This window comes from Cornus florida, unplaced genomic scaffold (assembly GCF_030987335.1).
Source record: "Cornus florida cultivar Cherokee Brave unplaced genomic scaffold, ASM3098733v1 CherokeeBrave_3.0.0_Hap2_Chr09, whole genome shotgun sequence".
NCBI lineage: Eukaryota > Viridiplantae > Streptophyta > Magnoliopsida > Cornales > Cornaceae > Cornus > Cornus florida.
In genome coordinates this window covers 85,702,428-85,723,371 of record NW_026775579.1, presented here as the reverse complement: position 1 = coordinate 85,723,371, position 20,944 = coordinate 85,702,428, and the positions used below count along the sequence as shown (strand labels likewise).

General features: G+C 32.9%; 2 protein-coding genes across 2 annotated transcripts; both read right to left on the bottom strand.

The window, feature by feature from the left end:
• Window positions 1-1,566: 1,566 nt before the first annotated feature.
• LOC132274844 (uncharacterized) lies at window positions 1,567-10,639 on the bottom strand. The gene is made up of 9 exons (XM_059776186.1): window positions 10,444-10,639; window positions 9,615-9,773; window positions 9,367-9,516; window positions 8,044-8,097; window positions 7,424-7,540; window positions 5,459-5,722; window positions 3,924-4,396; window positions 2,071-2,269; window positions 1,567-1,968 (listed from the first exon to the last, which is right to left on the bottom strand). Exons 5-9 carry the CDS (start codon window positions 7,452-7,454, stop codon window positions 1,658-1,660), a joined length of 1,278 nt encoding a protein of 425 aa, XP_059632169.1. The 5' UTR covers window positions 7,455-7,540; window positions 8,044-8,097; window positions 9,367-9,516; window positions 9,615-9,773; window positions 10,444-10,639; the 3' UTR covers window positions 1,567-1,657.
• A 470-nt stretch (window positions 10,640-11,109) lies between these two features.
• On the bottom strand, window positions 11,110-11,943 carry LOC132273053 (uncharacterized). The gene has a single exon (XM_059774087.1). It carries the CDS (start codon window positions 11,941-11,943, stop codon window positions 11,347-11,349), a length of 597 nt encoding a protein of 198 aa, XP_059630070.1. The 3' UTR covers window positions 11,110-11,346.
• Window positions 11,944-20,944: the final 9,001 nt, after the last annotated feature.

Here is a 20,944-nt window from a genome sequence, read left to right as displayed (position 1 = left end):
ACCTTACATGGGAGCTATACCGCCTATATTTGAAAGCGAATTCAATTTAGGATTGACAATTCATATTCGTGAGTCATAATCGTGTCGTGTTGATATAAGAAAATTATACTAAATAGATACATCCATATATAATTCGTTTAATAATCATGTCAGAAATTCTTAATAGTAACCCAACTTATTTATTAAACTAAGTTATATGTGCAACCCGTTTAATAACATATTTACTAAAATGAGACATTATATTATTAATAACACTCAACCGAACCACAAATACTAAATATATATATATATATAAGTTTCAAACAGACTACACGGGTTGAATCCTCAATCCAAGCACGACACGATTTATTAAACGGGTTAATCATGTTGACCCATCTACGATTCGAACTCATTTAAAGTAAACTTAATTCAATTTAACTCGTATCGTATTCAAGTTGAATGAGTTGTGTCAAATTTTGTCGCCCCTAATTCAATGGGAAGACAAATCTCTACTCATTCACAGGGGAGGATCCAAGTCCATTTAAATGGTAGTATGCCAGTTTGGGACTGGCCCAAAACAGCATAGCTTAATTCAAGCATTTATCTTATTTGTTGGATAGCAATATATCATAAACATCATCTAATACTTGGGCCCAAACCCAACTCAGTTCGTTTGGCTTGGCTTGGCTTGGGTTTAGTCTATTCTAAACTTACATGTAGTTGCACTACTTTTTGCATTGGATTTTATTAATTTGGCGAACCAGATTAGGTCGCCCGATATGCATAATTTTTATATTATATTTAATCCAGAACAAATTCGCTATAAAAGTATAAACTATAAACAAATGTTTAATAATTTTACACATAAGATACATAAAAAAAATGCCAGGAAAATACTCTAATACTAAAAAAAATCCACATTCCCATTCCTACTTTGAATTCTTAGAAAAGAAGAAAAAATATGCCCACCATTCAGAATTTTACACAAAAAATTAATTATATATATAAAATTTATACTAAAGTATTAAAGTCATTGATTACATGCAAGTGGGAGTCATGTGATCCCATTTCCCACTTGTATGTAATCAACGACTTTAATGCATTTATTTTTTAGTCTAAGCAAGCAGTCTAGTCAAGAAAGTCTTATCTATTAGATGCATCCAATAAGGCCACAACTTTGATCTTATCCGATGCATCAAACGGACAAGAAACTTTCGACTAGGTTAAATTATTAAGTTTGAATAGTATTGCCCAAGTTATAATAGACGGAGGTATCAGGTAGGTCCACCAGTTGGGTAACAACACATTCCTGGGGTTATAGCCTCAACAGTTCCCACGTTCTGTTTGATTGTTTTCCATGTGATATTAGACCAGTCCTGGAGCAACTTCATAGAAACAGTTCATCCTAGTCCTTTTATCTCGATAAATTTTCTTACACAAGTTTCAAATTCTTCTACAGTCAATGGCTTGTGAGGTTGAGCGAAAGGAATTTGAAAGATTTTGTGTTTTATGTATGAAGTTCAATGTCGTAAACGAACTATGCTACTTAGCTGAACCACATTTTAACTTACTCATACTAAAAGACCATGACACAAATCATAAACCAAACTTAGCACTCAAAAACAAATTATATGTTCTCAGTTACATATCAAAGGGGTGGAGAACATAAATGACAAACCTAGTGAGGAAACACCTTGTAGCTACGCTGCGGCACCTTTGTAAGGATGGCCCAGATAAGATCCCCGTAAAGAGTGAGTTGAGCAAAGGCAAAAAATGTCACTGGCAAGCACGTCACTGCATATACTGGAAAGGTCGCAGATTTCAATTTATCTTTGAGGAGAAAAAAATGTGCAGCGCAGAATGAAACCAGCATGGAAGCTATTGAAGCGAAGAGCGATGTTAAACCAAGCAGAAGCTTCCTTGGTAAATCTCTATGGAAGTCTTTTTCTTGGCATCGAGAGGTGAGAATTGCCAGGAAAAACACCAGGGCTGTGACAGAGAAGCAGAGAGCAATTAGTGACGAGATGGAAAAGGCAACAAATGCGGGCTCGCTTCCAAGAATTGGAACACCGGTTTCTTGATTGGCCCCACCTGGCACAGTTGCTGATGTTGCAAATGCAACTGTTGCAATGAGTGCTGCGACCACAGAGCACGACTCAGAGGTTTTGATAAGCCATTTGCTACCATTTTTCACCAGTTTTTCGTGTGTACGAGTGAAGATCTCACTTGGGTTCTCGCCCCATTTGTTATGGCGAACAAAGAACTGGGGTGGCATAGAGTGTTTAACAAACTGTATCACCAGAATAATTAAATCAGTAAACTTTGTGCTCTTGAGATGCATACACATAAATGATTGTGCTCAGTGACGCACACAATGACAACTTTTCCCCAAAAATAGTAACACAACTGAAAATGGTTGTGAGTTGGTGCATATTCATGATCATTTAGCCCAATCAGAATTACCAAGATAGTAATATAACCATGTAACATACTATGAATTGAAGGTGCGGGTAGTATGCATTATATATATGACACAAACAGCCTTCTTATTGAATTTAGCTAACTATGTTGGAATTGATAAATCAAGTCAAAACCACCAAGAAGAAATAAAAAAGACACGAGATATGTGCATTTGTGTGTGGAGGGTATAGAGGACATACATATTCAGCATGACAAAAAACTTTTCTCATTACGGATGAAAGGTTTTGTCTACTCGGTTCTAAAAAAGGGCATAGGCCAGGATTTCTTATGCAAGTGTCTGCCTTGGCCTTAGTATTCAGCTTTGATTGAGATGCTTGAAATTTGATAAATTATGACCTTTATCCAGATTTAAGTGCCGCAAGAAATTCATAGACAAGTAGAGGCAAGGAAACCATTGGATTTCTCAAATTTGTTGTGGCTGAACTTCAATTCAACTTCAACTTTCACAAAGCTCAAGTAGTCCTATTCAGTTTGTTTCTACAACTATTGTGAAATTAAAGGTTGCTCGTGGCCTAACTTAATTCTTTCATCAGTCTAAAAGGACATATACCTTGTCAAAAAACAGATTCTTACTAGTAACTAGTAGTAACAACACATTATAATATTTCACTCATTTTATCCAATACATAGTTGATTTTATGTTTAGACTATGTTTGGTTGGAGGGAAGGAAGAGGAAGGGATGGAACAAGCTTCCATTGTTTGGTAGAGGGGAAGGATAGGAGGAGGTATGAAGCATCCCTCCTGGCCTACCATTTTTCTTCCATCCAAAATTGAGAGGAAGGAGGGAGAGAGAATGAATATTTGTTGGATTTAAAAAAAAAAAAAAAAAAAAAAAGGGTTTTATCACTCTTATTTAATAATTCAAATAATTAAGGTATAACGGTAAAACGATAATGTCACTTCTTTACTTCCCTTCCACTCGACCAAACAAATGAGGGATGGACACCCTCCCTTCCCTAGGGATGCCTCTTCCATTTTTCCTCCTATCCCTCCAATCCATTTTTCCCACCCGCATACCAAACAAAGCATTAGTTCTCAGTTTTCCAACCAGAGTTTTTTCAGTGATTATGATACAAGTCAAGAATTATATAACTCACGCTTGAATTTTATGAATTAGGACTCTGAATAATCAAACTATGTGCTTAACTGCGCTTTTGTGCCTAGTCACATGATGGCTGGGCAAGTAGTTACAAGGGAAGAGCTGAACCCAAAACATAAACTAGATGATGGATAACAAAGCCGAAATTTCGGCAAATATAAGATGCGTCAGAGAGTTATCTAATTGTTCAACCTATTATCTATCCAACCATGATGCCGGTTATACAAGAATTGTGCAATCAATATGTTTTGTCAATTTATGAATGTTATATTTCATGTTTGGAAGGCATAACCAGGCCAAAATGATCTGAGATTCACAATTCTAAACCATGAGCATAAATAGTATGGGAATTATAGATCATACCCTGTACCACTTAATTTCCCATTGCATTTGCAATGCTGCGCCTGGAATGAGCCAAGGCTGGTGATCCCCAAACATTGAAGCAAGATGCAGTGCGCTGTTCCCTTGGTCATCCACTTGACGGAGTATGCTCTCCTTAAGGTAACTACATTTTAGCAAGAGATTGTAAACCTGAGCTTGTCTGTTCTCAACTGCCAAGAGCACAACATTCTTCTTATTGGAGTCCAAGTCCTGGATAGCCACCGGAAATGTGCAGAGGATTTTCTCCACCATTTCAGCAATTCCCATCTTTGCTGCTATTAATAATGGAGTCTCCCTCTTCCCATAATCATGTAATTGCTTTTTTTCACATTTCAAATGCCAAAGATCTTTGAGTGATGAATTTAACACTTGAACTACATCTGGGTACGCATTGAGGAATTTGTCCATCACATTAATCAATTCAATCTTTGCAGTATCCCTTTTATCCGTGCCATCTAAAATCACAATTTTGTAAACAGTATCTCTTATGACTAGTTAAAAGAAGAAAAAATGCTTTACATATATTGCTACATGACTAGTGCTCTTTAGATAGCAAATGTTACAAACACAAAAAAAGACAGTCTTAGAAATAACCAACAATATTTCATTGTTCTTGAGACAACTACTTTTTGGTTAGTAAGAGACATTTCTTTTGTTTAAAATCGCTGCTATTACTATTCCCAGTGCTCCAGGAAAGGTCAAGGAAGTCCAATTAGAGGTGAAAAGTACATTGAAAGTGTTGTACTACCGACCTAACAAGACTGAAAGATAATGGAAAACAAAGAAGTGGAAACAATAAAAAAATTCAGCTTCTAATAATATGAACACTGCTAATGAAAGTAAACAGCATAATTCTTTCTTTTTCTTTTTCTTTTTTTCTCCTAGTTAAAACAGCATAATCTATCATACAGGCTGTGTAAAGCATTGCAAATACTTTGTTTGTTACTAAAAAACATCACATATTTTCCAGGTTTCTCTGAAAATGCACTTCTATAACCCTGAAACTGTAGCAGTTAATTATTTTGAGGGCTTTATTATTCCACCAGAATTAAATCACCAGTCCAGTCAATCTAAGTTGAAAAGTTTAAGGAAAAATACTTTAATAGAAACTGAAACTAGAAAGCATCTCTAAGTTTTTCATTACTATGAGATCAAGGGAATAGCAAGCACTTGGATGTGGTTCATGGTTACCCAAATAATCAGAAGAGGAAGACTCCTGAATTTCCTTAGTTCTTTTGAAAATTCTCCTAAAAATCCCAAAAAGTTGAATTAAGTTGCAAAAAAAAAAAAATTCAACCTCAAACTAATTCGAACTACTATGATTATACATTCCCAATGTAGATGCAAAAACAAGTTTTCAACCTCAAACGAATTCGAACTACTTCGATTTTCCATTTCCCTAGGAACAAGTATTTCCCAATTATTAGTCTCACAAATAACACAGATGCTTCTTTCATTCAATAAAGTCATACACAAGGCAAGTGCAGTCACAGTTAAGCGAAAACTTGTAACTTTACCTGATCCATTCGGATCCTTCTTATTCTGACCCTTGTTCCCAGAGTTTATTGTTATGCTCAAAGATTTATCAGGGTCATCCGTTAAGGGTAGCGACGTTGGAACTTTGGTTCCTCCACCATCCTTGAAATTTTGGGATTCTTGGGGCGTTCTTCCATTATAATCATATTTGTAAGTAGATGCACGTTCAACCAGTTCATTCATGATCTGATAAGCCCACACATGTTTCTCTTTCTTTTCTGTGATTTTCTTTATCCTTCCAATGCCTACATGCCATATGAACAATACATGAACAAATTAGTAGGTTCACTGAGACTTAACTAAAAGCTGTTTTCGTAAACTTTGCTCCCATTAATTGAACAAGCGAAATGCTATTCTCAAAATGACACCAAATATCCATCCTAGAATGACTTGATAAGCAATCTCAAAAGCAAAATCACAGTGAGAGTCATTTTGCTTCAAGAAAGAAGTATCGCTTTTCCATTTGTATGGCATTTTTCTAAAGCGCATCATTATGACCTGACTTGCAAGTATCTCATGCCAATAACCAATTAACAGATCCTGTATAATAATTCATCTTTAATTGATGAGTTCTAACCATTTTACTTCAAAAAAAATCTCTTTAACATTCTAAAAGTTATCATTGAATTTGAAAAAAATCAAATGCTAACATCATCAAATTGAACTTTTTTGGGGATAGGTAATTTCAGGTTTTATCGATATCCTAAGCATCGGTTGGTGGATCTAGATACTTTTCTTCATACTAATATGGCATCATGGCACAATCCTCATCAAACCTAACAACTTGTTAGTAATTGCAAGATTTTATGGAGTTATCTTGTACATCATTCAAATATAACTTTTACATGTTTAATGTCTTGATTGTTGATATAAACTTTACTTTTCTATTAAATACGTTCTCCAATCCTTTTTTGTCTTTGGTTTTAAGGATACATGTTCAGTTAAAAAAAAAAATCATTTCTTTTACATTTTCAAATCTCAACCCCTTCCATGGAAATTTGCTTCCATTACCAGTTAGTTTAAAAGGGCATACAGTTCAAGTGAGGATGCATGACCTTATCTAACCAACATTGCTTGAGTTACTTTGTGATGTAAAGAACATACTAAATAATCCTCAATATGCAAATCAGTAAAATACTATCCCTTTGAGCTGAATTTAGTATTAAACCCACCAAGTAGATGGTCCAAATTCTAACAGATATCTTAAGATTCTTAACATGGAACGAGATGAGTCCTTTATGCATGGTAGTTCAAAACAACACTGAGTTAGTTAAAGTCTAAGACCCAACATTGCTAATATGCGTTGGACTTGGGTCCAGATCTAGCCAAAATTAAGACCAATAGACCTTCAAATTCCCCTTTTTATATCTTATACACAATATAAATACATGCACACACACACACACATATATATATTAAAGTGTGAAGATTGATAGTGTTTACAATGACCTGCTTCGACACTTCCAAGTTTACTGTATTTTTGCCATATTTTGCTTTAGCAATACCTCAAATTATATTATATCATCTATGCTATCACTAAATAAGTAGTACAGTAGGAATCCTCATCAATTCATTGTAAATTGTGGTATTCTAAATCTTAATTTGTAACACAAATTTAAACTTATTAAAATCTTCATCAGCATATGTGTGCATTAAACAACACAAAACATTTTGAAATGGCAAGTGTCACTCTAGTAAAGATCAAAGATTAACAAAGCAGTAAAAAGATTTTTAGCAAAAGTTTAAAGTAAATATAGGAAAAATTTATAAAAAGTGTAACAACTCCTAATTAAAGCAAACTAGATTACAATGACTAAAGTTTGTTACAAAGTTGGTGAGAAACACAATAAAGTACAAAAGTTGGTTAAACAATCAACAGTTTATTTATAAAATAATTAACAGCAGACAATTTTACCAGGTCTGCAAAGTTAGGAATTATTACTAACCAAGTCCAAGAATAATTAGCAGTGCCTTCATGAAGAGTTTGAAGAATCCAAGACACGTGGAGTAATTGGGAGGAAAGGAGTGATTGTCATTGTCTTCTCTACTTGCTTGTTTTCCATCTTGCCAGAGAAAGTCCACAGAATGGATTAGAAACATATAAATTTACAAGTTTAGGTCCTCTGCCTGACAAAAACACGAGGAAAAAAGAGAAAAGTTTGTGCCCTTGGAAATCTATCGATTATCTAATTATCAGGAATCACAACATGAAGGGTTGCATTTGCTACAACCAGATGTAGTCAACACAGTTAGCTTTTCAGAAAATATCAACATCAGATGATTATAACTTTACACAATGCTGTGAAACAGAGTATTCAATTTGAAAATTGGATAGTAAATGCTCATCAAATCTAGCTGATTTTTAGGTAGATAAGTAAAATTAGAGCAATCTAGTTGTGGATCCTTCTGCCTTCTTTTCTATTTATTTTGATGTAAAACTAACTTATTAGGAACCCAACAAACTTTACGGCCAAAAACGTTTATTTATTATTTCCATCAAACCAACTCACTATAATTTGAGACAAAGGGAATAAGCCCTTTTAACTGTGAGATGGGGAGCACTTACCATTGCGTGATCCAGACCTTTGTGCATTCGGTGCAGCTCCTTGAATATCCTTTCCTGTATCACATAGGTTTTTCTTAATTAGGATGATGCCAGCATAAATATGATTGTTTCCCTTTTTGTTTAAGACTAATACTGGTCAATTTCAATGTTAAATTTTAACAGCAATTATGTCCCTTCTTAGTTTAACTATCAATAGCCTTGGAAGTTCTGTTTCCTTTTTTCAATGGTATAAATGAAATTTTAAAAATTGAACTAACTATATGTCTGACTAGTCAAACTAATCATATATAAAGTGTCACTGAATTGAAGTAATAAAGTTGAAAATAAGCATAGAAGTGGATATTCAAGCGTGGGGTTTGGTTTTGGTGCAAGAGATACTTGTCAAAATTTATTTGTAGCTGAAGTCCCGATGTGGGCCAGAAATGAGAAAAATGCCATTGGGTCAAGGGAAGCAAATTCTTTTAACCCCTTGAAATGACTATCTGATTAGTAATCGTAAAACTTGGCAAATAACATTATGCTTTAATAGAGTGATGCCAAAGACGGAGCATAAATGATTAATTCTTTCATTAGTATAGAGTAGTGTAAACTGTCAGAATTAAATTAATATATCTTAAAAAATGCTATTGATTCAAATGATGGATATATATACTGAGACAAAGACTAGAGTTTGTACTATATGCGGAGAGACTTGTTATTTATCAAAAAAAGTGGGTTGTATTGCCTTTGTACTTTAAAGTAAATTGCAATCTAAGTTACAATGCACACCACGAATAATATATACAATACGATTTTCATAAACATTCAATGACCTTAATTCATGTAACCTTTCACTTTTAGTGTTTTAACAAATGTGCCAATGTTGTGATCTGGGTTTTTTTTAGATAGAATTTATTTTCTCAAGGGGATTTAGGAAATCTACCAGCTGTACTATATTCTGTTAGGCTTCAAACTTGGGCTATATGACTCGCGCTATATGTGTCACCAATGTGTCAACCTGGCACCACTGTCCTTGCCATATGTCTTATTTGTATACCTTGACACTAATTGTCAAAGTGAACCTATAGTAAAAGAAGGGATACTTAGTGCCTTCTAACATCAGTTCATTGTGAGTGATTTGACTCCATTACTTTATCCCTGGTAGCTAGTATCCTACTGACATTGATTGCAGGCAACTTAATGATCTACAACAGTTTTGCTTGAAGTTCCTAAGGAGCGTGAGTATGGCTATGCATGGAACTTAAATGATCCCTCAAGATACTGAGTTGTGATAAATAATTGATCGTGATGCTAGGTGTCCCTTAAAGAGGTAATGATGCTTACTTTGAGAAACACTGCTCTTTTGTTGGGGATCTTCCTCGTCACTTGCACAGGTAGTTTTCTTTCTGCTTCTATCTGCAAGAAGAGAGTGACTGAAACCCTCCCAACATGACAGTAAACATGACTTCCAGCTCTCATCTTTCTTCAGAGAAGCTGAAGTGAAAGAATGCCCAATTAGAACAAGTACAATATATACGAAAATAAGCAGGGAAAGGAAAAAAAATGAAACTTATCCAAGAGATTTCACCCACTTAAAACTTGAAATGAATTTGTCAGTAGTTTGAAAATGTCTGCGCATGTTCTGTAGTTTTCTGGATAGTGCACACTGTTACTGCCTCTATATTTATTTTGATAGGCTTCAATAGCTTTATGGTCATGTGATTTCTTCTTGAGCTCATCAACAAATACACCTTGAAAATAAAATCAGATATGCTTTAACAACAACAACAATGGAGATAAACTTATAATTGTTTTGATGGAAATAAGCAACATGGATCAACACTTGAATTTTAAAGCCAGTTTGCACTTTTAAATTAAAAACAAACGCTAAATCTATCGGCAAAAAAAGCTCAACCTCGTGATTCACTGGTTAGTTTATTTGATTTTTCTTTTTATAAAAAGAATAACTACTAAAATGTCTATCCATGCTTCAACATATATGTACTTACACATGCATATGTAAGTATATTTTCATAAATAAATCACTTTGCCAAACATCAATCATGATCATCTAAGTTGTTTACCAAAATTATTATGATTGCCCATTGAGGTGAATTATTGGTTTGATGTGATGTAGTTTGTTTTTCTCCAGTTAGATACAAAAGCTGAAAAAAATTAAGAACATGTCCTATATAAAATAAGTAGCACATTTCTGTGAAGCATATTATCAAACAACAAAAGTGCAATACATCTCTACAAAACTACACCAAATAGAGTCCCTTGTTTTAGAGAACTAATGAACACGCCTTTTCTAAAAGAACCACGGTTGGTCATCTGACTCTCTAGACCCTACAAACTCTAAAAATTGGTTGGATGATAGATCAATGAACATGAAATAGAGTTTGGGGCAAATATTCTTACAGTGATAGATGATGCGATCCACGAGTCGAAGGGGACTACTGCTGCTGAATACATTTGGCTTGCTGGCCAAAATATGGAGAGGAGACAAACCATTCTCATTCACATAGTTAACAAGGTTTGGGTAGTCGCTAAGTATCTGATATGCCAAACCTAGCAAATGAACGACATTAGTAGAATTCAAATCATCAACTACACAATGTAAAGAAAAAGGAAATTTTTAGTGCTATTATAGGTTTTGTTAGAAAATTTTTAAAGCACGTACCTTTTGTTTTTAGAGAAACTTCATAAAATAAAATAAAAAAATTTTGACTGGTTAATTTTGTACGGAGTACTTTTAAAAACAGTATAAAAAATTAGCAATAAGAATTAAAAAAAGAAACATGCTGCAAATAATATAGAAGAAAGGAATTAAGTATATGAATTTGGCAATTATCATTCAAAAAAAAAATTGGCAATTAATAGAATTAGCGAAAAATAAGAGCAAAAATAATAATAATAAAATAGATTGAAAAAAGGTCCTGTCTCAAAATAATAGAGAGGTATGTAGTTAAAAAAAAAAATAATAATTAGTTTTTTCTGAGTCTCTCAGGTAAGTATTTAAAACATACTTTGAACCCTCCCCCTCAAAAAATTTGTACCATTGGACTGGAGGGTTTTTGTTGAAAACCATTTTTTACTAAGTCTTGCATCTAAGTTAGACTCAAAATGACACATAAAATGGTGAAACATTTATAGAAATGAGAGAGTCAATCAAAGAGAAAAAAATACCTCTTTTATTGAAGTTAGAAACTTAGAACAAAATGCTTCCACAATTAATAAATACAAGAAAAAAAATTAAGTAACCATAAAATTGTATAAAAAACAAAATTTTTTTAAAACAAAAACCAACTTTTAACATTTTTATTAAAATACCCTCCCCCACCACACACAAAAAAATAATAATAAAAAAAAAAAAAAAAACTGCAATAATATACCACACTTACTGAAGCACTCCCCAAAGATTGCAGTATGAAGAATAGTATCTCCATTGCTCTTTCTACATGGTGTATAATCTAATTCTTGCCCTGATTCTTTTTCCCACAGCTCATGGAGGCATAAAAAAACCCCTTGCCTCCCAAGATGGGCTGCCAAGAAGAGAGGTGTCTCGCTCTCCGCATTGCGAGCTGCGATTAGATTCGGGTGTTTTTGGGCAATGCACTCGCACATAGCCTCGTTCCCAATTATCACCGCAATATGGAGAGGGGTGTTGCCTCCTTCATTCTTGATTTCAAGGATGTTGGAAGCTTCATTTGCAGGAATGCTATCAACTAGCTTGACAACAATGTCTGTGTGGCCATCTAAGACAGCTAAGTGGAGAGCCGTGTCTTCTGATTTGGTGAGCTTGGCCGTTCGAGCCTTCGAGCTCTTCTGATAGACCTCCACTACTTTGTCCCAATGGCCTTTCATGGCAATTTCAAACAACTCAACATGGTCTATCTCTTCAGGCTTTTCTTCATTCATTACTATTTCTGAGGCCATTTGAATCTCCCAACTAATTTGCATGCATGCATGGTTTGAGGTAGCTGATGATATATATATATATATAGAAGACCAGTTCACTTGCTCACTGGTGTGCAAGAAATTTACTTTTTTAACTGCCCAATAGAATTTAACGATTAATATTTGAGATGTGCATACATTTTCCTCCACATCAGAGAGAAATGAACAATTCTGTTTATATATATATAAATTGCTGAGTACTTCATATAAGAAATCTCATCAAGTTAACCATAAGTCCGGATGGACAAAGGGAGCTCTGTTTATTTGGATGTAGTATATATTTTTTATTTTTTAGTATTTGGTTGTTGTAAAAGATTTACGAAGAAAAAAAATATTAAAACTTAATAAAAATAACTAATTCATTAATTTTCGGTAAGTTATTTTAAAAATAATTAATTCATTAATTTTTGGTAAGTTATTTTACACACTTGTCGGATGAACTAGACTTTTGTCAAATCTCAAAAAATAAAAAATTTATTTTATCTTATAAATAAAAATAATAATAATTTACTGGTACAAGATGGCCCCGTATGGCAACTTTTTCTTTTTCAAGATAAAATAGATGTTTCTTATTGTGGTCTTCTTTAAACAATAATATGTGAATAATTATATATTATCTTTGAAAAAGAAAGGCATAAAATAGAATAACTTGTAATCTACGCACTCAAACCGAAAGGAAAATGGTACATTAACATGGTTTTGTGTAGCAATTGCTTTTAGCTAGAGCAATCAGTTTCCTCTAACCTCCTTTATTGTTCACAAAGGACGACACCACCCCCGTGGAATTACTATTTAATTAACTTCTTTATCTTTTAATATGAACTGATAGTCTTTTCCATCTTGAAGTTATTCTTTTGTGGTTACTATCTTTACCTTTTACTTTTTTAAATTAATCAAAATATGAAAGTGTGATGTGTGACACTAAACCTTACAGTGATAAAAAGAAAAAAGAGTGACGTGTGATTTAGATTTAGATCAAAATCTTGAAATATACTTCAGAGATAAATAGTTAGTTTTAGTCTATATTAACAAGTAAGAGACAAGTTCAATAACAACAACGGGAGTGAGATACCACATATTGATATGAGTAAACACAACAAATATAATAAATGAATTTGAATCTATTTAATTGTGTTCGAATTGTAATTATATTGACTCAAATTAAAACGTTCGTTATACTTTTTTTTGTTTGTCAGGCAATTCATTGAATTTGTGAACATTCTAATTAACCGATTGAATTTGTGTTGGACATGCTAACTCATCAACCTTTAGAAAAAATATTATGAAATTTAATTAGATTATTCATTTTTAAGTTTTGACTCATTAAATAACTTGCACAAGTTATATATAATTACCTATTTAATAATTATGTTGTTTTCATAACTAACTTTCGTATCAAAATTTCTTGATATGAATATAATCGTATCGTGTTGTTATTGATACAAACTTGAATGATTTCCGGTCCACAACATTTTATGTGTGTTATGAAAAAGGAACATTCTCGAAGTATTTGGAATGGAAAATAAATTGTTAAAAGAACTCTTCTATTTAAAAAATCAATCAATATTTTTCTAATGAGACTCGCCAATAATACCTTAGCCCAATTCAAACATTTATCTTATTGGGTTGGAGAACAATATAGCATAAACATCTTCTAAATACTTAAGCCCAATCCCAACTCAATTCGTTTGGTTTGTGTGATTATGAGGCCCATAATGTTAATCGAACAAGAAGTTGGGCATGGCTGCCCCCATTGAGTAATGGGCACAAATTATTATTATTATTATTTAACAGCTAGTAGTGCATGATATAGAGTACGCCTTGCATAACATATTATTTGTATATCCACTCAATTAAATATAACATATTATTGTCTCCTTATTAACAAATTTATAAATAAGTAAACCAACATTTTTTTTCTTTCAAATAATACATTATCATTGGGTATTCATGATGTATGTGAACAGTTGTAATTGATAGAGACTTTTAGAGTTACGTAAAGAAAAATAGAGTGCTAGGGAGAGATGAAAGATTCTAATTAAAATATTAAAGAAATTGTACATCATTGTAGATGGTAGAAAATTCTAAAATAATATAAAATTTTGTAGCGTAAGTAATTAAAACATTTATGTATAAAAATTTAGACTAAAGGTCTATGAATAGGAGAATAGACATTTATATCCAACAAGCACGAAGTGATGGTTAGGGTCACAAGTTTGGCGAGACACCTTGCCCAGAAATAGTGACACTAATTGCTGATGTGCTTGCATTAGTTAGTGAACTAGAAAACATTTGTCCATGTTGTTGTACTGTTTGCTTGAATTGAATAGTTATGTTTCATTCGAACTTTTACAACGACACTAATTGGATTAGGTATGGAAATTTGTAGAATGCAAATTATGTACTGTTGGCTCAACTATTAAATTGGAGGTTTGATAAGTGATAAAATTTATATAAAAGTTGTTAGTATTCCCACACTCGTTAGATAATGAGGGTAAAAAATCCATTAATAAACATCATTTCTTCAAATTCTCTATAAAATAGATGTCTCTTATTGGCCTTTCTTTATACACGCAAGTGCCTCTCTAATATAACATAATATAATAACATGATTTTGTATAGCATTGCTTTTAGAACAGGGTTTCTCTAACCTCTTTTATTGTTCGGATGCACCATTAACATAAATTGCTGGCCCATAACTTCATGGTTTAATATGAATTGCTATAAAAAAAATTTATTTTTATTTTTCTATCACAAGTTACTCCATCTGTTGTGTATTAATTGTCCATCTTGGATAATTAGAAGTTTTGAAGAGGACACATTTAAATGGCATTGCTTTTTATTAAAATTTTTAACTTATCCTTTTAAATTTAAATTTGTATATTACTAAGTTGAAAGACTTTTTAATTCAAAACTTAAACGAGTAATGATAAAAATATAACATTATTTTTTGTTTGACTTTTTAAATTGACAACTACTTTGGAACATCCTAAAAAGAAAAAAGGACAAATGAATATTGAATTTTTAAAAATAAAAATAAAGAAGGGTGTGATTTGTGCTTTATTTAAGACTACTAGCCCACAATGTTCTTGATGTGTTTGTATCAGTACTTGAATTGAGATGTTAATTATATTTAGAATAATGCTTGTCTTAGGCCGTATAGGAAGGAACCTCCTTCCTACGATGAGGTGGCTTAATAAAACACTACCATGTGTTGAAGTTTTAAAAATAATAATAATAATAACCACACGGAATCGAATTATCACCAAACCAATCAACCCATCTCCAGGCCGCCAGTATATGTGACAACCACCGCCTCATAAAATCATTCTTCCCACCATCAGGGTATCCCATCACAGACGACCACCAAATCAACTCTTTTTTGGGTCTCATATTCACCATTGATTGGTAATTTTGATGATATTTACATGATGCGAACTCTGGCTGCGAAATTGATTGGGCGCTGTGTGAATAGTTGGTGGCGAGCCGCGGTGGTCCATAAAAATAGATGGTGGCGAACAAAATCTCAATCGGCAGCGAGGTCCATAATTTGAGGGATAAAACACAAGAGTGATATATAGTTGCGTCAGAGAGAACGAGGGTTTCTTTTTCCTATAATCATTATTTCTTATTTTTTAAAAATTTCAACACATTGTAGTGTTTTATTGGGCCACCTCATCATAAGATGGAGGTTCCTTCTTATACGGCCTAAGGTAAACATTATTCTTATATTTATTGTGCTTTTTGTTTGACACGACAATTCCCTTATAATTTAGTTATAGTGGTTTAACTCAACATGCCAAAATAATATTGTAATTAAACTTGTTCATGATCTAACTTTTTGACCTTTGTAAATTTTTTTTATAAAATTTAATTAAATTATTGACGAATTAATTAAACAAACTACACATGTCATGTAAATTACCTATTTAATAATCGTATTTGTATAAAGATTTCTTGATATAAATATAATCTGGAAGTGTTCATATTGATCCATACAAGTAGACACAACGCATAGGCTATAAGATATTTTAAAACTGATTTTAGAAGATTGAGGCCTGAATGATTTCCAGTTCACAACATTTTATCGGTGTTATGGAAAGGATCATTAGTACAGTATTAAGAATGGAAAATAAGTTCTCAAAAGACCTTCATCTATTTAAGAAATCGATTAATACTCTCTAAATACTTCTTTTTTCCTTTTCATTCTCGTGGAAAATCACAGCTAAAATTTTCAAACTTTATCAGTTGGTTCATCAAATAATAAACCATTTTTTTTTTAATTTTTTTTATTTATTGACCTTACATGGGAGCTATACATCCTATATTTGAAAGTGAATTCAATTTAGGATTGACAATTTATGTTCGTGAGTCATAATCGTGTCGTGTTGATATAAGAATATTATACCAAATAGATCCATCCAAGTACAATTCGATTAATAATCATGTCAGGAACTCTTAATACTAACCCAACTTATTTATTAAACGAGTTATACGTGCAACCCATTTAATAACATATTTACTAAAATGAGACATTATATTATTAATAATACTCAACCTAACCATAAATACTAAAAATATATATATAAAAGTTTGAAACAGGCTACATGGGTTGAATCCTCAATCCAAGCAGGACACGATTTATTAAACGGGTTAAGCATGTTGACCCATCCACGATTCGAACTCGTTTAACTTAAACTTAAATCCATTTAATTCGTGTCGTATTCAAATCATATTGGTGGGTCATGTCAAATTTTGTCACCCTTAATTCAATGGGAAGACAAATCTCTTCTCATTCATTGGGAGGGTCCAAGTCCATTTAAATGGCAGTATGCCAATATGGGACTGGCCCAAAACAGCATACCTCAACTCAAGCATTTTATCTTATGGGTTGGATGGCAATATAGCATAAACATCATCTAAATACTTGGGCCCAAACCCAACTCAATTCGTTTGGCTTGGCTTGGGTTTTGGCTATTCTAAACTTACATGTAGTTGCACTACTTTTTGCACTGGATTTTATTAATTTGGCGAACCAGATTAGGTCGCCCGATATGCATAATTTTTATATTATATTTAATCCAGAACAAATTCACTATAAAAGTATAAACAAATGTTTAATAATTGTACACATAAGATATAAAAAAAAATGCCAGGAAAATACTCTAATACTAGAAAATTTGTTGATATGTCGTTTTGAAGACATTAATCCACATTCCCATTCCTACTTTGAATCCTTAGAAAAGAAGAAAAAATATGCCACCATTCAGAATTTCACACATAAAATTAATTTTTTTTATATATATATATATATATATAAAATTTATACTAAAGTATTAAAGTCATTGATTACATGCGAGTGGGAGTCATGTGATCCCATTTCCCACTTGTATGTAATCAACGGCTTTAATGCATTTATTTTTTAGACCTTTTATAATTATTATAATGGGCAAAGTATAAAAAATTTCCCTCGACTTGTAACATTTTTCAGTAAATTTCTCTTATCTATTTTTTTTACCAAAGAACCCCCCTCGTCTTGTAACATTTTTTCAATAAATTCCCCTTGTTTAATTTTTTACCATACAACCCCCTTTAACTATCTGAAGGGGGTAAAAGATTTGATATTTCGACCAAAATATCCATTTATTTAAATTTTAATTCTCTCGAACTTCAAAAATTCATATCTCACAAACCGTATTTTTAAAAATTGTAAATATTATATGCACGGAAAGTTTATGAAATAAAGATTCCAGAAATATAAGATTTATACAACAAACCTTCATAATCAGAGAGAAATAGGCAATCTAAAAATCTATTCCAATAATCTTATTTTATTTTTAAAAATTAAATACTCGAGATATTTCCGAGAAATTTTACAGAATTATTCATTTTCATATGGAGCCAAATATATAAAAAAATTTAGCCCCAACAGAGATCAATTTCATGAAATATCATATTTTGCGTCAAAGTATTTTCATTCTTTTATAGACTCGCCATTTAAAAAAAAATAAAAATGAATATTTGGTCTCTATTGGAGATAATTTTTTTATATGTTATGCTCCATATAAAAAAAAATAATTCTGAAAATTTTCTTGCAAATAACCTGAGTATTTTATAAAAAATAAAATAAAATAATGCAGTAGATTTTTTGTAAAGTTTATAGATATATATATAAATGTTAAATGAATTTCTTTTAAAGCCATGGGACCCACACTATTACTTATCATCACATAAGACTTGAGGGTCATCAACAGATCCATACATTCTCTCTCTCGGCAGTTTCTACTATCTCTCTCTGTAACATTTTTCTTTTTCTTGTTCTTTTCACCATTCAAGGCTTGATCTAGCTTTTATCCTTTTGGAATTTGGTAGCACTTCCTTGGGCAAAGTTGTAGAGTTCATCGAGGCCGTAGATCTGATAGGAGCCAAGCACCATTTGGCCAAGCTTTGAGATTTCAAAATTAGGGTTTGAAATTTGGGATTTTGGGGCTTTTCTTCAATTTTGAGGTAGGGGTTTCTAATTCACATTTTCTTTGATTTTTGTGGATTATTCTCCTTAATTTGTGTTATAGCATGCTTAATTTGTATAGATTTCTTGTAAAGTTGCTTTAATGTTGTATATAAAATATGTGATTATGTGCTATTTGGTATTTGAAGGTAAAGCATGCTTAATTGATGTTAATTTATGCCCATTGTGTCTTTAGTGCTAAATTTTGTGATTAGAAAGCATGAAATATATTTTAGAATTTTTATTTTATTACAAAGCATGTATATTATTAAATATTAACTTGATGAGTATGAATTTCTCTAATTGCATGGCATTGAAATATATGAGACATTCATACATAATATTGGGCAAGGAAAATGGGAAAATTGTTTTGAAATAAAAGAAAAAAGTTTTGATAAAGGGTTTGCGAAAACCCGGACGCCTAGGAGGCGCCTAGTGGTCCATGGTGTTAATGTGATCTAGAGGGAGCTAGAGAGAGACTCTAGTGTAGTTGAGTTACCTAGGCCCAGATGACGCCATGGAGGTGCCATGTGGTCGGGGAAAGCTAGCCAACCCTCCCTTCGTAGCACCATAGAGGTGCTATGGGTCGGATTGTATTAACGGTTTGGAACGGCAAAAAGGAATTGTTTTGGAAAATAGGAGAGCGACATTAACATGACATTGCATTTCATTAGCATATTTGGTGTAATTAAGATTGGATGATATTTATTTACATGCTTGTTGTGGTGTTATTGATGTGTATTCCCTACGATATGATCCCGTTTATGTTTTACCTATTCTTTGCGTGGATTCACGGGGTCATAAGAAGTGTGTCTTAGACATTTCCTACTGAGCATTTAGCTCACCCCATTATCTTAACAATTTTCAAGTTTGGGAAAAGAAGTGGCAGACGATAATCCACCACAAATCTAGATTGGACCGAGATTGTCATTTTGTGGTCTTTTGTGCAGAAACATGAACCTTATTCTTTTGTAATGACGAAGTGTAACTTGTATAGTGTTGTAGTAGTGGATGTTATAGAAACAAATGTAATTTTAACTATTTCATGAAACTTTAGTTTAATTAGTATAATGTTATAAGTTATGAACTTTTAAATTTTAGCTATATTTCATGGACTGTAACTTGATGATTGTTTGGATGAGATGGAGGAACGGGACCTTTTTATATGTATGTAATCATTTTGGAAATGTGGTATAATGTTTGTATTGTGCGTTGGGACATGATAGATTAGTTTTAAGACCAAGTGAGGCCATTGTATTTTTATGTATTTCAACAGGTTGTAGATGGACTTTTTTCTGCGGAGGTCATGCTGAAATTTTATAAATTTTATTATTATTATTATTATTATTATTATTATTATTTTTGTATCTCTTTGGGTCGTTATAAATTTGATATCAGAGCAATGGTTCGAATACCATTATGACGACTGGTAGAGGCCTACCTAGGATTGCATGGGAAGTTGAATAGCATGTTTATATGCTTATATGTTAAGGTGTTTAATTGTTTAAAAAACATGTCTAATTGTTTAATAGCTTATGTGCTTACGTGTTAAGTGTTTAAAGTTGATGTATATTATTATCATGATCATGTTTATCATTAGTTGGTATTCCGGGAGTATGGAAGGTGTTTATGTGTTTCTATTCTTGTCAAGTCATTCATGTGAGGACTCATTTTCGGACGTGTTTTAGTGTCATCGTTTTTGGCCCATTTCCTTTTTTTTATAGCGTCATGCCACCATGAAGGGATCCCGGGGAAAGTTCTAGCTCCAATCCTGTAGAAAAGGATCGGGACCAAGTTGAAGAAGTTGTCTTGTTGTGTGATTTGGTCCCACCAAGAGGGGGACAAGCGATGGGGACCATTTATCCACCTCTTCAAATAAGTAAGGAGCAGCTTAAGTTGGCAGTGCAGACGATTTTTTCATGATGTGTTTCAGACTGCAGTGGCATCATCGTCACAGGTTGTGCCACCGCTGGCACTACCAGCACTACTTCCAAAGACAAATGAGTCAGATGATATTCTTTATCACATTACAAAGTTTGTGAAGTTGATGCCGATTTTGTTTGAGGGCGGTTCAGATCCGCTTGTTGCGGATAGTTTCATGGATAGGGTAGAGAAGCATCTTAACGCCATGAATTTGGCGATGGACAAGTTGAAGATTACATTGACAACTTATAATTTTGTTGGAGAAGCTGAGAGTTGGTGGAAGACCGTTTCTCACACCCACAATCCGGACACAATGACCTATGATACATTCAAGAAGTTGTATTATGAGAAGTACTTTCTGGCAGCTAAGCGAAGAGAGTTAAAGAAAGAGTTTGATGGGTTGAAGTAGGGAAATATGACTATCACTGAGTACGAGAACAAGTTTACGTAGGTTTTGAGGTTTGCACCTGGGATTGTTGATGATGAGGAAGGAAAGATAGAGAAATTTGTTGATGGCCTTGATCTTACCAT